The sequence below is a fragment of the Eleginops maclovinus genome, chromosome 3, assembly GCF_036324505.1.
Source record: "Eleginops maclovinus isolate JMC-PN-2008 ecotype Puerto Natales chromosome 3, JC_Emac_rtc_rv5, whole genome shotgun sequence".
NCBI lineage: Eukaryota > Metazoa > Chordata > Actinopteri > Perciformes > Eleginopidae > Eleginops > Eleginops maclovinus.
The window spans coordinates 10,966,259-10,986,744 of NC_086351.1; the positions used below are offsets into that span (position 1 = coordinate 10,966,259).

General features: G+C 41.4%; 1 protein-coding gene and 1 long non-coding RNA gene across 3 annotated transcripts in view; one reads left to right on the plus strand and one right to left on the minus strand.

Annotated features, from left to right (window-relative positions):
• LOC134861005 (uncharacterized) overlaps nt 1-7,934 on the plus strand; it is a 51,515-nt gene extending 43,581 nt beyond the window's left edge. The window contains exons 4-5 of one of the 2 annotated variants that reach the window (XR_010165344.1): nt 6,985-7,281; nt 7,433-7,934. This is a non-coding gene — a long non-coding RNA (uncharacterized LOC134861005). The remainder of the gene's footprint in view (nt 1-6,984; nt 7,282-7,432) is intronic. The other variant, XR_010165345.1, reaches the window with a different exon arrangement.
• efna3b (ephrin-A3b) overlaps nt 5,238-20,486 on the minus strand; it is a 51,892-nt gene continuing 36,643 nt past the window's right edge. Inside the window, exons 3-6 of the mRNA XM_063877955.1 lie at nt 16,008-16,300; nt 14,576-14,641; nt 13,315-13,392; nt 5,238-8,417 (exon numbers count right to left, since the gene is read on the minus strand). Coding sequence (XP_063734025.1) covers nt 8,299-8,417; nt 13,315-13,392; nt 14,576-14,641; nt 16,008-16,300 — 556 coding nt within the window. The 3' untranslated portion in view covers nt 5,238-8,298. The remainder of the gene's footprint in view (nt 8,418-13,314; nt 13,393-14,575; nt 14,642-16,007; nt 16,301-20,486) is intronic.

Below are 20,486 nucleotides of genomic sequence, written 5' to 3' on the forward strand. Positions count from 1 at the left end.
TCTACAGCCATGCAACAACCAAATCAAAGTGAAAGAGGTTTTCAGTCAAGCACCTACATATCAAAACCATCCAGTACCTACCTTCGCATATAGCTTAGGAAAGCTAGCAGAAGACAGCTTAGGCCAAGCCATCTTCACTCGTACTGCCGATGATCACAGACTTGCACCTTCCATGGAGGATCTAGAGTTCCTTCACATCATGGATGCTGAGTTCCACCAAGACAGCTCCAAAAGCTGGGTCGGACCTCTGCCTTTCCGATCCCCAAGACAACGGCTGCCCAACAACAGGAGACAAGTGCATGACCGCCTCCTCTCGCTCCGCCGCACTCTGGAAAAACGACCGCAGATGAAGGCCCACTTTCTAGAGTTCATGCAGAACATGCTTAGCAGAGGACATGCAGAGATCGCTCCACCCCTGCAAGTAGGGAAAGAATGCTGGTACTTACCCCTGTTCGGCGTGTACCATCCCAAAAAGCCGGACAAGATCCGAGTGGTCTTCGACAGCAGCGCATCACATGAAGGAGTCTCACTCAACGATGTCCTGCTCACCGGCCCGGACCTGAACAACAGCCTGCTAGGCGTACTTATGAGGTTCAGGAAGGAGCAAGTAGCCATTACGGCTGACATCGAACACATGTTCCACTGCTTCGTGGTGAAGGAAGACCACAGGGACTATCTCCGCTTCCTATGGTACAGGGACAATGATCCTACCTGCAATGTCGTGGACTACCGGATGCGAGTGCACCTTTTTGGGAACAGTCCTTCTCCTGCTGTGGCCGTGTACGGTCTGAGAAGAGCGGCCAAAGAAGCAGAGGCAGAGTATGGCAGTGACGCAAGAAGACTCATTGAACGTGAGTTCTATGTTGACGATGCTTTGAAGTCGTTCGCTACTGAGGAAGAGGCCATCAGCGTTCTTGGAAGAACACAGAAGATGCTTTCAGCCTCTAACCTCAGGTTGCACAAGATTGCATCAAATCGACCAGCAGTCATTCACGCATTCCCACCTCAAGATCGCTCCAAAGACGTCAACAACTTGGATCTCTTTGTCGATGACCTGCCAGTCCAACGTAGTCTTGGATTGTCTTGGAACATGCGAGCAGACACCTTCACATTCCAGATTGAAAACGGCAAAAAGCCATTCACTCGCAGAGGGGTGCTGTCAACCGTAAACAGTCTATATGACCCTCTAGGGTTTGTTGCACCGGTCTCTGTTCACGGAAGGCTGATACTCAGAGAGCTCACCACGCAGGCAGAGGATTGGGACTCACCACTCCCAAAAAACATGGAGATCGAGTGGACAAGATGGAAAGAGTCGCTTCAGGACTTACAGGACCTCCAGATACCTCGCCCTTACACGTCCCTCTCTACCGCAGGTGCACAAGTAAGAGAACTCTTGTGTTTTTGCAGATGCATCGGTGAAAGCTGTCGCAGCTGTGGCCTACATTAAGGTGGAACCAAGAAGACGTTCTTTCGTCCTGTTACAGAAGTTGTTCTGCTTCTGTCTCCTAAGACTGATTCTGTTAATTAATGTAGAGTCTTGTAAGACCCTAAGTGGGGAGTGTTCTGCCCCTGGCATTGAAAGTGTGTTTTTTGTAATGTATGTGGCATAGGTTCCTGTACCTTTAAGAGGGAATGCTCTAAGGGAGGGGCTGCTAGTTAGGTGACCGGAAGTCACAAGCACGTTATTCACATAGAGAGCATGCAGGATCGACAGCTTGATCAGCTCTTCCATTAAGATGCAGTTCCACATCTTCTTGTTTGTTAAAGCAACGTCTGTAAGTGTTATCTTTATTTTCCATGTGTTGAATTATAGATTTACTTCTTTATGCTTACTGTTTAGCTTTATTAATACTTACCTTATGTTTGTATTGTGTTTACAGTTTCACGAAATTACCATTAAACTACATGAGTAATCCTCAACACGCTGTGGAGTTTTTTGGGAAACGTTTAACTGAATGGATAGTTAGCTTGCTTGGCTAGCGAGCCCATTACAATTAGTGAGAGCATCAGCCAATGCTGTAACCAGATTTATGGGCCCAGTGTACAAGTGTTTTTTTAAAGACTTTAAACTTTGCAGAGTTCTGAAACAAAAACAGAGCTATTTGCTTTTGACTTAAATCCAAACAAAACATGTAAAAGCTTTAAAACTTCAAGAACGTTTAGAAAACTGAAAAGGAAATCCATAAATGCACCAGTTATATGGGGGAGACTTTATTGTAACTCTATTTAAAGCTTGATCAACCACACAGACTTGATGCTCAAGCTGCTTGGCGAGAATGTTTTGCCCAAGGTGCCCCCACAACTAGACATCAGTGACTCAGCTGGCTTTCAACTTCTGTGGCTCTTGAGAGATGAGCACCAAACATCATGTGCATACCCTTATGCTCAGACAAACGCCTCTGCTTGAATGGCACACATTATTCAAGGCTTATTTACATGCAGACAGAAAAGCATGTTCACATGTCGAGGAACGTGTTTTTTTAGGCAGGAGCCATAAGGCAGAGCAGGAGGGTTTTTCCTGCCTCGGTGCTGTGCCAGTACCGGGACTCATCTCCAATCAAACGTCACTGGGAGTGCAGGGGTAGCAGGGCGGGTTTCAACATGGGGCGATCATCTGATTTATATTTGTTGAGGTATTTTTATTCTGATGATGTGTTCTTCGGGTGCTGCCGACGGATGGGTGTAGGAAGGCCGATGAATTATGAATACCATATGTTAATGAAAAATGTGCCGTTTTTTAAGACTTTTGTATCTCAGGCCACTGGCTCTTTTACGTAGCAAGTTGTTGTTGAGACTTCAGAATGAGGCAACACAGTCAAACAAGTTCGAGGGAGCAACAACCATGAGTGGTCAGATGTCAACAAACACCCAAATTAGGCACATTAGTTAGAAGGAATAAATGGGGTACCAGACATTTCCTATCCATACCAAAACTTTCAGCCAGACTTTGCTATTTAACTTTGACTTGACATTCTCATCATAGTGGTTCAACGGCTGAAGCCTTATTTCTATCATCAACATCATTGTGAGTTTACAACCTGTATCATCAGCGTATAACAGCTTCATGTAGGCCTTAACCCTTTAACACACAGCTATAAATGAAGCTTGAACTGTTCCTGCCTCTCTCTCAAAGTTAGTGTTAAAATGTATTTTAGATGGTTAATTGCAATGTCAGAAGTCCTCACAAAAAAGTATCATTTTGTAAATGTGTTTGTCTCAGATATTGGTAGAACAAGCCAATTGCAAACAGCTTTATATTTACAAGCCTGCCCATGCATAACATTGGTTTCTCTGTTAAACAAACACAAGCAGAGTAGGCAGAAAATGTTCTCTTCAGCCTGACTCATTGTGATAAATGAATGCAGACAAAAACGCTGCCTTGACTTCCTTGACTGGAAGATTTTTCTAAAGCCTTGGATGCATTATGCACAATATATCAAAGGTTGGTATGTTAGTTTACATGTCCTTCGCTTCTACAATCTACAAGACACATTTTCAGCTTTGGGCTGGCACAGCAAACCTTCTCCATGAATCAACCTGCTTCAACATGCTGTAGTTATATCATAACCCAGTTAAATACGTCTGCATGTTTAATCCCAGTGACTCCAGTTACACAATGGCCATTGTGGCTTTAATGGATTTATGTATTAAGATAAAGGATTACAACGTAGGGGAATCAGGGGGCTGCACTTCCCCTCACCAGAGCTGTGACTGAACAGCGGCACCAAGTGGTCACCTTTGGTAACTGATGCGTGGAAATGAAAAGATATTTGTGAGATCACAAAGAAATAAGTTAATTCACAATTGTTTATCCTGCAAACTTTGCACCATTTTTCCCGGCTTTGGTCAGATAACATCAGTATAAATGAGTAGAAGCTGCATCAGCTTCAAGATGGGAAACAGAATAGAAAGGCTATACCCTTAATTAAACTGCATCAATTATTCATCCCCGCTAATTAAGTTATTGTTGGATTTCAACCCAACAACAAAATCAGGCATGTTGCTCTGAGATTAACAAGAAGGGAGTGTTTTGATAATTTTAAAAATGTTCTGTCTGGAAGCTAGTTGACACCCCCAAATGACTCAGGGTGATTCTGGGAAGATTGAGATGGCTTGTTGTTGTCGAGCATTCATCCATCAAAAGTGCCCTTCTTAAATGTCTGACTCACTGCCTGATCATTTTCCTCTGGGCTGATGATCTATGTGTTTCCTGAAAGATGTGATTATGTTTCTTTTTTCAAACACAAGATCAGCAAGATTATAAGGATATGTCATTGCAGTATTAAAATCAAACAACTGCCCATATCCCTTTACCACTCATAAAAAGCTAATCTGGGTTTAATTTCACTTTCTAAATGTAATACGTTTTAATGGGAACTTTCTAAATAGTTTTTTTAAACCTAAAAAGACACTAAATTAGTCTTAATAAAGCATAAATAATAATCTTTCAACATATTCTTCCATTATCAGTCAGAGACATAGGACTTCTGTACCTTAATAAAATAACACTCAAGCCAACATACATGTGTGGAATAGCAAACACTAGATTTAGACTGATCCAGACTGGTAGGATAGCGATGGTAAACAGAGAAGTCGTCAGGATTCGTTTGAAAAGTTCCTATGGATACTTATTTCCCCCTTTTTGAAAACACAACCTTTTATTATGTACTGTATTATAGTACTTTCCTTCCAAAACTCAAACCTCGACATGCTTGCTGCCAGAAGATTGTCTGTGTGAACATGACTATACTCTGACCTTTATCAGTCGATCTTCTTCCTCGTGCTGTCCTGTCACTCGGTCAAAAGATATCTTTGGCATAGCAAAAAACCTGTTGCATAAGATCACAGTGAGCCTGGCTTCGCTCTGACATTAGTAGCCGTTTTATCCTTCAATCACCAGCGCAGACGTACAGGTACACACTGCAGGATGGGCCCATTGTCATTGAAATGTTAGGCTGGTGATTGAAGCACTTATCAGTCCTAATCGGAGCGTGTAAAGGTATTACTGCCGAGGGAGAGCGTCGCCACACCAACTTTGATATGAAAAATCACATCTGTGAGCTCCCAAACAACATTATCTACAGAGAGGTGAATATACCAGGAAAAACCTTTCCTGCGGCCCCTCCATCTGCTGTCTCAGATTAGCTCCATGCATGTTGTCTTTTTCTCAGATCCTCAAAGACATAGAGAAAAGGGGGGGGGGGAGAAAAATAAAGAGCCGAACACACATCTTGTTAAAAGTAAGATTTGTAAGCTTATTATTTTGTTATCATGATCATTGTTATAACCTCTGTTATGGTTTGTTCATTTTACATTTTATTTTCAAGTTTATTTAAAGTCATTCCAGTCGAAAGGTAAACATGATTGTAATTGTTGTTGCCAACACTAGTAAATGCTTTTTTTTCTTTTGCCAGACAACATTCGGTCACACACTCACTCTCACTGAAACACACATGGGAAGAGCAGAAACAAAGAGACTGTTGCTCACCCATTCAATTACTCACACACACATGTACACAATGGCACCAGCACACACAAACACAGACAGCCTCTGATGCTAAAGCTCCTGCACACAGACATGAAGTGATGAACAGAAAGTCTTTCTCACACACACACATCCACTCATACAGACACACACTTTCTTATTCTCGTGTCTAAGTTCTTAAGTGCAACTTCTTGAAGAGTTTGTAACCCTCTCCCTCCACACCAGCACCCAAAACCCTTCCTTCTTCACCCTCCCATCACGAGCCATATATACACCTGGGTTTGTTAACACACTAATGTAATGTTCTCAATGAAGCTGCAAAAATGTGAGCTCTCCAAAGAGAAAATAATCTCGGTAACTGTCACAAACCATTGGGAACTACTAGCACACTGATGTAAATATAACTTTATCAGTGGTTCCCTACCTGGTAGACTTAACCCCGACACAAATCTGACCAGGGGAACATTAAGCAAAACATTGAAATTCTACCAAACAATATCTGCTATGATTTCAGACTTCTTAAGTTTTTCCAGTTCTCATTCAGCGTTAGTGGGTAATTTGATTTGTTCAAGAAGTATATTTATCCCTTTCGTTGAAATTAACTACAGTGCCAACCAACCAACCCACGTCAGTAGGGTTATTGTTTCTCAGATTTCAAAAAGTTTCCTCTAGTGTAACAGGAAACATTTAATAACAGTTTTAATTATACTACATTCTCCTATTGTGTATGATTGGTGAATGATTTGTTAATATATTAATATTTCTGGAAATCATACTAACCCAAAATAGCTTAACCTTGAAGTCGACTGAGAGATTCACACAGTGCAGCCCAGGTTTACATATGGCTCACCCCCATCCCCCCCTCAAGACAACAAAAAGTTCACCACAGCGATAAAAAAAAAACAAGATTTAAAAAAACAACCACAAGGAAACTGAGCTTCAAGTTTGTAAAACTGCTTACAATACATTTCACCTTGGCAAATGTAAAGACATTGTTATTCCATTCTTTGTCCGTTGTGACATTTACACGAGTACTTAAACGCCTCACATGCCGGTGGGTGAGCTGCTGCGTGACCCGGTGGGCCAGCGTTCAGCTCGCAGTCCATCAAGGTCTTCATTATCACTAAAATCATCTTCACCATCATCATCGTTTTGAATCAGCTACTATGGTAAGCCATGCCCTACTAGAATCCATCGTTGGCAGGGTGGGGTAACCATGGTGAATAAGGTGCTAGTTGCTATGGAAACTATTCTGAAGCAACCGACTGGTACAGTTGTTTGAGTTTTGAATGGCCGCAACTCCCCACCAAAGCACTTGGTTTTATGTATATTACTTGTTGCTTTAGTTTGGGTTTTATTTTTATTTTATGTTTGCATTTTCATACGTATACGATGTACATAATGTGGATGTATTTTCTGTCCATTAGTACCATTTAAAATAGTCTCTCTCAATCTCAAACACACATGTGGCACACTCAGACATACGTTTTCTCTTTCAGGCACACTTAGCAATCGAACAGTAACAGAAAACCGTTTACATGTGGCATCTGACGAATGGGTTACAGAGATGGCATTGGTAGAGCGGGCTGCTGCTCCACATTGATCAGAGGAAGGCTTCTTATTGTCCAGGACTGGACCTGCTCATAGACATTTGTGTGAGTGACTGTCCTTGCTCCTTCCTCCCTGCTCTCCTCCAAACAGCCTGCAGTGTGTAGAGAAGAGGGCAGTATTGCTGTGTCCTTCCATGGCTGATCGTGTGCTTCTTTAACTTCGGAGATGAAGGAGGACTTACAGAGGTACTTCAAATACTGGACAGAAAAGTGACACAGCAAACTTATAACATCAACAATCCCCCTTGCAGTTTCGGTGTCAATGGCACATCTACAGTAAATCCCTCGTTTTGTTTGAGTGAATGCTTCATTGTTTAAATGCTCTGTGTTTCCCCAGGACCCATCCGACCCTGCTGCCTTCAATAGAGACGTGCTGATAGTGAACACATGATGACACGGCAGACAGACCGGAGATGACAACTAAAACACATGGCGTCTGGAGTCCCAGGGTGTGTTTATGAACTATCAGCTACTTTGACTAGTCTCCTACACAGGACCTGCTCAGTTCATCAGCTGGTTCCTTTTTCTTTCGTGGACTGGGAAAAGTTTCCAGCATCAACATCAACAACAAAAAAAAGGCAATTTCAGTTCAGTTCTCTTTAAATCTATCTGATTCAGTTCATTTCAGTTCAGTTCTCATTAAATCTATCTGATTCAGTTCATTTCAGTTCAGTTTAATTCTTGTTGCAAGAAACTATGGCAACTAGCCCTAAGGAAGTGTTTCAGCCAATCACATCCAGGGGAAAGTCTTCAAATGGTTTTCAATTGGTTGGGTGGATTTGATGCTTTTTTACTAGGAATTCTGCCCGGCCTTTCCTGGTGTATAAATGCTTTGTGTGATGTGCATGATTCAACAAGCTCAACCTGTGGCTTGTTCAGACACACACACACACACACACACACACACACACACACACACACACACACACACACACACACACACACACACACACACACACACACACACACACACACACACACACACACACACACACACACACACACACACACACACACACACACACACACACACACACACACAATGCTTAAAAACTCTCATTTCTTGCTCCTCTGCTCTATTTGTGGTTTCGTAACTCTCCTCTCTCTCCTGACTCCCCGCTCCTCCCTCGACTCTCCCACCCGCTGATACTGTACACCCTCCCAAGGCTAGTTGGCATGGTGACACTGATGGGATGGCCGTTGCTAGGAGATGAAGAGAGCGGCCAGAAGGAGCATCGTCACGGTGAGGAGAAGGCGATCCCTGGACGGGCTGCTTCCGCTGACACTCTTCTCCAGTTTGGGAACGAAAGGGTTAAATTCATCTGCATAAGCAGAAACAGAGAGGAAGAGAAGAATGAAGCAGAGTGATTTCTTCATTTAAACTCATTACAGTACATGGAAGGGAGAGATAAGTGTATCTGTGCTTCTAATTGTGCTATAATTTGGTTACACAGCAGGGCTTTTACTAAAACACTTTTTTAATGAAACTGACTGAAAAAAAACGCAGCTTACAGCACAGATACACCAAAAGACAACAGATCTGACATTACAGACTGCTGCAGCTGTTATCAGAAAACTCTTATCGTTTTAAGTGACACGCTGTTGTAACGTACTTTAACACAGACACACTGTATATACGGAAACCCCCCTGCTTGTACACCTGATGAATGATGACCTAAAAATAGTATGCAGTCTTTTGTTGCGTTGATGTCTAGTCGCTTTCCAAAAAAAACAGACAGTTCTCTGCACGCCAACACTTATGAGACACATGTGCGGCCTGACACACCCTCTGTAGTCAGTTGATTAATGAGACTTGAGGCCAGACAGAAGCACAATTTTCTGTCTGTACACAGGACGGCTGATGCTGATTAGGAGCCATTGTGTTAACGGTGGAGTGGAGAGATTCTCAGTGTTTCCACTCGGTGCCATATCTGTCTCTCCAGCTGCTCCGAGGGTCAGACAGCAGAGTAATGACTGGCTGACACCTGGTTTAAGAGATGGCCTCTTCTGGTATGCTCTGCTGGCGAATCTAATGAGCTCTATGCAGCAGTGGAGCTCAGGTTAAATGCTTTGACCGCTCTGTAACCGAGCAAGCAGCAGGGGGGGTCAGGACACTGTTACTTTGGCGCTGAGTGACATAGAAATGTAGTTTTGAAGACACAACGGCAGAAAGAGGAGCATCTTGCAAGACCGGTTCCAAAGTGTGTCTCTAATCACTTCATACACACATACAGTACACACTGTCTCTCACTAGCTCTCACTCATAAACACATCATTATCAGCACGTGTTATTGGTGCGATGTTTGTGCAGGAGCCATGTGACGTGCATCATGACCTTCTGACATGTTCCTGCGCCAAACATCAGCGAGGAAGCTGTGTGTACTTCAGTGTGTGTGTGTGTGTGTGTGTGTGTGTGTGTGTGTGTGTGTGTGTGTGTGTGTGTGTGTGTGTGTGTGTGTGTGTGTGTGCGGGTTTGTGCATGCTACATTTAGAAGCAGAAAAGCAGACAACATCCGCCTGATAACTAGAAAGCTCAGACACCTAGAGGCGTCTATGAATTTGAATGTCATGTTGACAAGAACAAGTTGATATCTTAGTCTCTGATTATGTTTATGAGTATCTGTCTTAGTGTGGTGTGTGTGTGTGTGTGTGTGTGTGTGTGTGTGTGTCAGTAGCTTATTGACTGCATTGTTTTCTGTCTGAGCTAAGTATACAATTATATTCATGTTTATCGTACTTTTTAAACATACCATATTTTTTATTGTATTTGGCCTTAATGATCATAAAACATTTCATACAAAACTATATCAATATGGCACTTTGATGCCCACGAAACTATGATTTATGTACGTATAAGGATTGACCTAGAACCACCAGTACATTGTTATAATAATTCATGGTCCTTGTTAGAAAACATTTGTAAAAAGGGATTATCTATAATTGTCGTTGTCAACAGGTGCAATTATGTGGGAATGTTCCACATGATAATTTGTGGTGTTCCCGAATCAGACTGTCCTCATTTCAGGGTCAATCCAGTGATTAAGTGCTGCAACCCCATAAAGTTTGGGAATATTGGAGAAATAATTGATACGATAGCATCTTTATGACTGGTTTATAGTCATGTCTTTCAGCTCAAACTTATTAAAGTTCCTGGAGAACCACAGAGGACAGCAGACAACTATTTTAAGATGCTGAGTAGTGAATGGCAGTTAGTCTTGAACAAGTAAAATGAGCGAGCTGCCAGTGTTAATTATACAGAAAACGGCTCAAATTGGTTGGTAAACATTGGTGGGCTATTTTTTATAAAATAAAAGCTAGTTTTTATGTTTCGGGAATATAACACACAAATGTATTATGTTATACTGAACGTATACATTTTTACTACATACAGTATAAGATTTCAGAGGCAACAATTAGTTGTTACCGTGCTCTGCCTACTGATAGTCAGCCGGATGTTTCAGTGGCAAACTAAGCAATCCATACTGTCACTTAAAGGAGTGCTAATTACGACAATAAACCCCATTAAAGATTTTCTTCGGACCTGATCGTCAGATGTAGTAACCTGAGCCAACAGGGTTGGTAAATGAGTATCCTCCCACTGAAAGACATCAGTAATCACATGGCTGCACGGGGAGCTGCGAGCACCATTCCATCTGTGTTGTAAATGAGATCTAAATGAAATCTAATACTAGAGGCCGTATTCAGGAGGGAACCACTGTTGAGCTGCAGACACTGATTGAAAGGGGCAGTGACCAGGAAATAAACTGTGAGCAGTGAAGGGGAGAGAGCCTGCAACATTCAGCTTAGTTGAACACTTTCAGACACGGTAATCAGGCCAATTTGAAGTGAGCAGTTTGCGCATTGCCTGGTGTTTGTGTGAATGTGCTGATGTGAACATTGAATAAGAGTAATTAAAGCTATGATGTGATGAGTCTAATCGGCAGTCAGAAGGACGAGGCATGGGAATAGGAAACTGCACTGCTTCTTTGTTTTCAGTTAATTTCACAGCTCCCTGCTGGCTCCCTCACTTCCTCTTCAACCACTTGAGTTATCCTATTAATTTAATTGGGAACACAGAACACTACAGGTGAAAATGACCCACAGGAGCTGGGGTAATTTGTGCTCTGCTATTGTTTCTGCAGTTTATATTTGCATTATTTTCATGCAGCTCACATTCTTTAACTGTTCTTCTGTGGAAATAACCTTTTTTATTTTCTGTATACTCTTCTGTGTAACCTGTATTACATTAGGCAATGTGTGCTTTTGAATTGAAGTTTATATATATTCTGTTATTTTATCGACTCTATTATGATATGTGCAGAAAAGAAACGCACAACTGGAGTGGATGTTTGATGAATAAAGTATATGTAGAGACAAACACAATTATGGGTTAACTTACTCAAATCTGTGGTAATGAAATTATGATTATTATTATTATTATATAGATTATACCACTGGGACAACATTCTTGCATATGATAACCCTAAAGATTAATATCAAATAAAAAAAGTGTTAAAAGTGGGAGAAACTTCATTTCACACATCAAAAGATGAATAAACTTAGTTTTGGTGGCTTTCCTCTCCACTGCGTTTCTATTTGTGGGCTAGGATGAAAAATGGAGGACGGGAATTAAAGAGCACAAGGATGAGGAGGGCATGGATGAAGAAGATGGAGTGAGGAAAAAAACAAGATGAAAGAATGACAGAGGGAAGAGAAATAAGAGAGGGAGAGGTATCTCCACAAACTCATACGACATGCAGCCTTGGCCACAGCCAATGAGAAGTTTTCTTATGACAGTTATGAGAACACACTGATTTATTATGCACAGACACACATGCAAGCGTGCACACACACACATTGACAGTAACGCAGAACCATATTTTACAAGCTACCTTGGAGAGGTGTGTGAAAGCAAGACAGGATGATGATTGATTCCCACAGGTCTGGTTGTGTAATGGGTAGCCAGGCCAAGTTATCTGTGCATGTTGTTATTGTGCTGCTCATAAAACCGAGCAGCATCCACATGATCATCTGAGAGATTATCCGAAAACCTGTCACTTATTGATTTACTGCTCTGCTTCCCCCTTAAATCGCTGCCAAATTTTATTCAGTTCCAATGCTAACAGATTTAGCACGATTGCCATTATTTCACCAGGTTTCGTAACCCACACAAAGTAGAGGCACAACATTTAGAAGTTAAGTTAGAAGTTAGGAAATCTGATAAATATCTCCTTTTTCATTTTTGCAACTAACTATGAAACTCTGTGTTCTTTGCATATCCGGGTGAAAATGGCGAGTGTGAGATGAATATGCATGTTGTTGTTTAGCAGGATCAGCAGCTTGCCAAGCCAGCTGGTGCTGTGAAGTTAACTCTGTTGAAGCTTTCTTCTGAAAATGGCACACTTAACTTTAGCTCTTGATTTTTGACTGTTGATGCAGCATGGTGATTGATCTGGTCACACTGCCATCAAATATGGACATTCAAAGTGCTGTCAGTATTCAGATGATAAAGCTACTGCAATGTTATTATCTTTTCAATAAGTCCCATAAAATGACAAGTTTGGTTCTTACATCAGGGTTTGGTAGGGAACATTTTTCCATTTTCATATTTTTTGTCCAGCCTATATTTAAAGCTTCATTTTTATGTTTGATTACTACAATTTGTCTGATCAGTGCCCTCTAATTTTCCAGCTACCATAATAGAAACGAAAGAAGCTCTGAGTCACTAAAAATGTTGATTTGATAATTTATTTCACCAGTATTATATGCGGCCCAGACTAACCTGACTTTATTTTCTCTAAAAGATGCCTAAATGCTTATTAATGTAAAGATGATATGTTACTGATTCAAATAATGATATTTGTTCAGAGATGCAAATGTATTATAGATGTGACTTAATGAACGTAAATATTATTTTCAGATACTATAATCGCTGAGCTCTAAAGAAAAAATCAAGGAATATGTGTGCGACATTTTCAAGAAAACCAAAGTGCTCGTCACTGAGTGCTCCAGACACATGGACATACGCCGGTTTATGGGATTCGTTTAAATCATCATTTAACATCAATAGGGCAGCTTGAAAAGTGTGAATCATATAATTGCAATGATTTGTGGCAGTTATGATCTGAATGACAAACATGGGTCTGTTTTTGTGAATCCAGACAGGCCGGATGCAAGCGCTCCACACTTACTCAACGACTACGTGTGCGCATGACTCACCAATATCATCAAGTTTTAGGCCTGGTCTAAGCGTGTAGTCTGGTTCTGTAGGCTCTGGCTCATCATCCACGTCAGAGGCTGAAAGAGAGACACAGAGGTCATTGAATGAGGCAACAAAAGAAGAAGGGAGAAGTTAAGGGAGCATGGGTTAAACCATTGCTCCAACCTAAAAGATTTTTATTTGATTCCACATGACACCTTCAGAGAAACATGTGAGAGAGCGGCAAGGCAAAGGTGCAAGGGTTAAAAAAAAAATACCCCAGAGCAGACAGACTGACAAGCCACAACATAACCAGCAGGAAAAGAGGGAGAGAGAGAGGGAGAGAGAGAGAGAGAGAAAAAAAAAGGAGAGTGAAAAAGAGGCCGAGAGATGGGAGGTGAGGGGAGGCAGATCAAACTGAAGAGAAGCAATGTGTGAAAAGGGATGGCAAGCGATGGAGGGGGGTGAAAGGGAGGAGAGGTTAATACCACAGGGCAAAGGAAGTTAAAAGGACCGGACAGGCCAGGGATCAAAGTCTCTGTGTGTATGTGTGAGTGAGTGTGAGTGAGTGTGTGTGAGAGAGGGTTGAAAGATTGAAGGAAGGCAGGAGAGCGAGATAGAAAGGTTAACACTACATATACACAGCCACCCACTGACCGCACACAGCAATAAATGGATTCTGACAGGGGGCGCGGGGGTAGGGCTGAAAGAGGAGGAAAGAGGGAGGAGGGGAGAAGGGGGGTGAGGGCATTCAAAGCTGGAGCTGCTCCTCTCTGCTTCTGTGGATGGGGCGCAGGGAGAGAGAGAACAGGGAGTCAGAAAAAGAGAGAGGGATAAAAAAAAGAGGAGCAAGAGGGGTTCTGTGCCACGAGTTAAAATGCTGCAGGGGAAACTCAGCAGGAGTATTAATAGCTCTGCTTGTTTTAGACTGTATTTAGATTATGTATGAATCTGTATGCTGCCGGTGTGTGTTCAAGTAGTGTGTGTGTGTGTGTGTGTGTAGGGGGGTTTGTGGGGAGCCCGTCGCCTGCCAGATGGGTAGAGTGGCCAGATAGATGCAGGTAGTGACTGCAAACAGGACCTAGCATTGCATTATAGGTCAAACGCTAACACACACACACACACACACACACACACACACACACACACACACACACACACACACACACACACACACACACACACACACACACACACACACACACACACACACACACACACACACACACACACACACACACACACACACACACACACACACACACACACACACATACTCACCCGTGGAGCAGCAGACGTATACTCGTAGTCTCAGACAGCTGCGGCCGTGATGGTGGGTGGGTGTGGCTGTAAAAACACAGAATGCACCAAAAGATAAATATGCGTGTTCACATGCTTTTATGCTTTCAATTATATGGTCTTCCTAAATGAAAACGGACCAAAGTTGGGTTTTTTTGCAGCCTCAAATGTAAACAAGATCACTACCGGCGCTGATGCTGACCTCATGAAACCAGACGTGACCGTTCCAGATTAAACACAGCTAACAATTTTACACACAACATAAAACGCTCTGTGCATCGCTACGCCTGGGTTATTTTTACTATTGCAGGGAGCACACAAGCTACCATTATACAGCAACTGTTTGTGACTTACAACTGCCTTTCCTAAAAATAGTTCAGATATAAGAGTGTATAAATAAATAAGAGTGGATTTGCACACTGCACATTTCAGTAAAATAAATGATAAAATGTGATAGTTTGGGTGAGTTCTGATATATTATAGAATATATTGTGCAACTATTTATTGTAAAGGAACAGGAAAACCCCCGTTCCTGGTATTGTGCATTCTAGCTAACTGTCACACTTATAAGACATGTACAAATATCTTCAATTAAATAATTATAACCAACCAAATGTCCCATTATGACATGTTTGGAATATTATAATTTCAACATATTACATGTTATTTGAAAATGTTAAGGCATTTGAGGTTTCCATTACCAAACCTGCAGAAAAACCTCAGTTGTGTCTCGAGTTGCTTTCTTATTATGGGGATGCAAAAAGGAACAAAAGGTTCTTAGAAACATCTCCGTCAAGTTATGTAGGTTAAGAGTAGGGCTGAACGATTAATTGCATTTGCGATAATATCGCGATATGACAAAGTCAGGTATTGTGCAGAACGTGCCTCGCTACTGTTGCTACCTCACGAGGTTCACGATTGTAATCACGATTGATTTATTGTTTGTGTTTGTTGAAAAATACATGAGAAGAGGACCTTGAAAAAATAATCGCATATTAAATCGCAATTAGATTATTTCCAAAATCGTTCAGCCCTAGTTAAGAGTGCTTCATTTACTCTTGAATTGTTCATATCGAGCCAAAAATGCATTACTTTGAGATATTGCCACAAGGTGTTGTAAGTTCATTTGATTAGCAATTTACAGAATGGATGAGCATGGCTTCACTGCAGGGGGATTTGATGAGATGTGAAACAACAATTCGTTACACTGAAACTACCAGAGGATTGTCTTATGGAGTTAATCATTAAATCCTCTCAAAATCCACAAAATATTAACAAGTCTTACAGTGCGTGTTTGTCACATTACAGCTCTAGTCTCACCAGCTTTTACTGTAATGAATTATCTCTTGGTTTACACTTCCAGACCGCCTAAGATTGATACGTTTTATCATGATATCGCTTAGATTCCACTCACAGATATAGTAGTACTCCTGACCAACGTGGAACTCGTATCCCAGCGAGAAGGCGCTGTAGCGCTGGAACTTCTCGGAGAACTTGATGGGTGCGTGGGGGGCGTGGGGCCGGTTACACTCCCACCTCTTGAAGCCCAGCTGGGGGTCGCAGTTCCTGTATCCGCGGTAACTGACCATGTAGAGGATGTACTGCTCGCTGGTGCCCACCATGCGCTGGCTGTCATTGTAATGAGGGCAGTAGATGTCCAGGTAGTCGTTGACGTTCACCTGCATAGTGTAGCCCTCCCTACGCAGACTGGACACAGAGAGAGTGCAAACAGTCAGGATTAATATCAACACAGCACTGCAGAATATACATATTGTGTCATTACAGTTATTTTTACAACCATTGAAAGGGTTTCATTTAGACATTAAAAATAATTGCATTTTGTATTATTTTTTTACAGGCAATTTTGAATTAACTAGAGTCGACAGATCCTAATTGTACATATTCTTGATTATTTCCCCCCGTATTATCATTAATTGTTTGTGCAAATTGAGGGGAAAACAACGTTTCAGTATTATGTCTAAACTGCCTCTGGAAACTCATAATCTGTATCAACCTTGTGCTTCACAAATGAATAACAATAAACAGAATTGATATACCCAAAACATGCATTAAATGCAGCTCACAGTTCTTTGCAAACAGAGCAATTAAATGAATTCACATGTACAACACGCAGTATAAATGACAGTGTTTGTATGTGCAAGACATGATTAACAGTATCCTTGTTTTTTTTTCATAGTATCTGGTTTCTACAATCAACAATATAATTAAAGATGTGTCACTACTACACACATGACATGTGATAGTGTCAGTAATAGTAGAAGTAGTGTGTAAATATGCTCACACGGAGAAGCGCAATCTCAATGTGGCTACACCATTTGTTGTATTGTATCATAGTTATTATTTGACATGAATGCTTTTTGTCTCCTATATCTAATAATGTGTGGAATATTTCTATTTGTACGTACACAGATCTTTTTAGCCTCACATAAATCACTGCAGAGAAACCACAACATGTCAGTGTAAGGCATACTGTGTTTCGGATGCATGCTTTTTAGCGTGAGTGTTCACCCGGGGTCAAATAAATCTTTGCTTGAGAGTTATTGAGTTATTATTAACACAAAGAAAGCAGGTGTGTGTGTGTGAAAGAGTGTGTGTATTTGTGGCTGCAGGGCTGCTGCGTGTGGAGAATGCGGAGCTGGCTCTTCAGTATGGACTGAAGGCCCCAGGGCCGCAGCTCCTACCACTGGTGTCAGCGCAGCATTGTCCCCTAACCCCAGTGCTCGTACATCAACCTGAGCACAACGTTGCGCTCGCATCAGACGTCAACGTCCTTGCCACGTTCCCCCCCCGAAGCTCATAAATCAGCGTCAGCCCCAAAAAAGTCTCGTCTTGACAGGAAGATAAGGTCTGAACCTGTCTCTGGGAGTGTATGTGTGTGTGTGTGTAGTGCGTATGACAAGTGAAATAGATTTAGATTCTTTCCTGACATCCCAAAGATCTTTTTTTTCTCCCCATCACAGACACAGGCCTATATCTGTGTGACAGAGACAGGTTGCAGTTGTAAATCATACACACACCGATGAGCATGTGAGCACACACACAAACTCAGATGTTTAAGTGGTGACATCATAAAATCACAAGGGGGCAGCAGTGTGTCATCCTCAGCCTGATGCTGCCTCTCTCCCTCTTTGCCAGTTCTAGGTCATGTCTCAAGGGGGATTATTATTCAATTATTAAATGAAGATCGAAACACTGTTTCCAATGTGTCCCTCTCTCCATCACTTCTTACTGCTCCCTTCAAATCCTTCCTGAATTTGTCTTTCACCCCCTCCTCTCCATTTCTCTCATCCCTATCGTTCAGACTAACATGACGGGAAGATTAATTGTTCAACATTCATCCTTTGCTCTCTTTCTCCTCTCCTCTCTGCTCTTCACTTTCTCTCATTACATCATTTAACTAGCCTGCAGAGGGTATTAGTGGTAGAAAAAAAAGGGGAAAATGCTTCAAGGGAACTATATTTATAGTGAATGCAAAAAAAAGGGAGAGAGAAAGACCACGAGTGAGGGATGAGTTTAGTTCCACCAGGGAGGCGTGAATGCAAATTGAGTAAAAAAGAGAGAGCCAGAACAGAGAAGACAGAAAAAAAGAGGCAGTGGGAGAGTTTTACGCTACCAAAGAAAAGCAAGTTCTCTGAGATGAAGGGATAATGGCAACCAAAAAAAAGAGAAAAATGAGGGGGAGGGCAACTCCGAGCATCTTGAGTAATCTGAAAGTAAATCACTTCTCTGAGATAAAAGCTGGCATTAGGATTCCCACTGTGTATGCGTCTGCTTGGTTTGTGTATGCATCTCTGCGTGTGATTTCAAAGCATCTCATCTGCCGACATTTCATATTTGATGTGGTGACATCTATAGGTGTGAGCTACACTACACACTTGCATACTTAGAATACAAAAGAGAAGGTAATTTAGAATAAGTGTGTCTTAACAGTGATTGTGTGTCATTTAAAAAGGGGCATGGAAATACTAAGGAATTTAAATGCATGATTTAAATCATACATAGAAAATAAATGTGCATTGGGGAATAATCCTGTCCACGGTAATGCAGTATTTGACCCTCTGCGCACTAACTGGGTTTCAGTATTAAGTGGCATATTAATGTTTCCAATAATCTTTCTTCATTTGTTCAGTGAACAACATTTTCCTACGTGGATTGTTGCACGTATAGTAATTGAACATGAGACATCATAAATGGTATTAGTAACACCTATGATATTTTTTCGGGCTATAACAAGTAAAAATATCTGTCTGTGAGAAAATGGGTTATTAAAAGGTGCTGAAAAAAAACATACTCTTTATTTAAATTGTAATAAAATCAACCAATTGCACTAGATTCACACACTTCACAATGAAATACATCGAGTTGGGTGGGATATTTAAGACATTTTTTAAGGGTGTAACGGCACTGCTGCTTCCAGAAGACCAAAACAACAGGAGGTGTCACTTGGGAGTGAAGCACTGATTATTGATTTGAAGAACAAAAAAAAAGTAATGCAGGTTAAATGAGTGCTGCAAAAACGGTAAAAAGCTATTTAATTTCATGAGACATTCATCCGTAGCCTGAAATGTTTGTTTTTAAATTGTTTTTAAGACAACTACATTTCCATTATTTGTAGTGTGTCATCTTAGTGCAAGGTGCTGTGAGTTAATTTAATCAGCAACCAACCAAACGGATGCAGGATGATATCAGATTAGAAGTGAAACAGCAATTTGTCACCCTGAAATTGCCTTAGGATGGATTGGTTTCATTCAAAGTAAAGCATTATGTGTTGTTAACTTTCAAATGTAATAGACCAACAGGAGAAAGATCCCAATCAGTTCCACCACAAGGAGATTTTGAAACAAAAAACCACCCTGGTTTTGGTCAGTACTTGGAAATATTTGGATTCAAGTAAAGTATTATTCCTTGCTTGGACATTATATCGTGATTTATTTCATTTCAGACAGTGTCGACATGTTTTACTGTCAACCACTTTGCTCCATGTGCTGATGTCAACAAGTTGATTTAAATAATGTACTGAATTGTTTTATTCAACCGATTCAAAAATCCATAAACTGTCTTCGCTGTGACTCACACTTAAGTGAAGCAGTCGGCTATAAAGTGTGTGTCAGGATTGTGCCCTTTCTTTAGTGCAAAGTTGGTGTGACAGCCCAATACCAGTCACGATCATATTCCTCCTTCAGTCTGCTTTAAGACAAAAGAGAATACAATAAATATTTACATTTTAAAAACAGCTTTACATAAAAAGTGTGTGAAAATCCACTCCGACCGAGGGAATCATGTTTCTCCTTTTATCCCAGAATATAGGAACCAAATGTGGGGGATATTTTAAACCCTTTTTTTAGTAAGAGTTTTATAGATAGTATTTCTGTTTTAAATGTTCAAAAAACTGATGGAGAGATATGAAAGAGATAGTGAAGCTAGTGTGTTGCTCTCTCCTGATGCCTCCCTTTCATTTTGTGTTGTATCACCACTAATTTCCTCCCTCGTACGCGACACCTGGTTAGTTGAAGCTGCTAGTGACGACAGCTGAGAGACGAGAGCTGAGAGAGACACTTTATCGGCAATAACAAATCTGATGTGCACAGCAGAGGCTCCGATGAGCAAAAGAACACTTATATCTACAGATCCACCAGGGGACGGAGTGATGGAAGGATGGAAAGAAAGATGGGAGGGTTTATAGGATGAGACGAAGGGTAGTCGGGGTTAAAAGCTGCAGAGTCTGGCCACCAGGGAGCAGAGGGTGATAGCGCGAGGGAGCAACAGCTAAGAGCAAGATCAAAGTGGGCCTGGATCAATGTCAGTACTGTAAAATCACATCAGAGAGCGTGTGAGAGAGAGAGAGGGAGTATGTTGCCTATATAAATCAGTC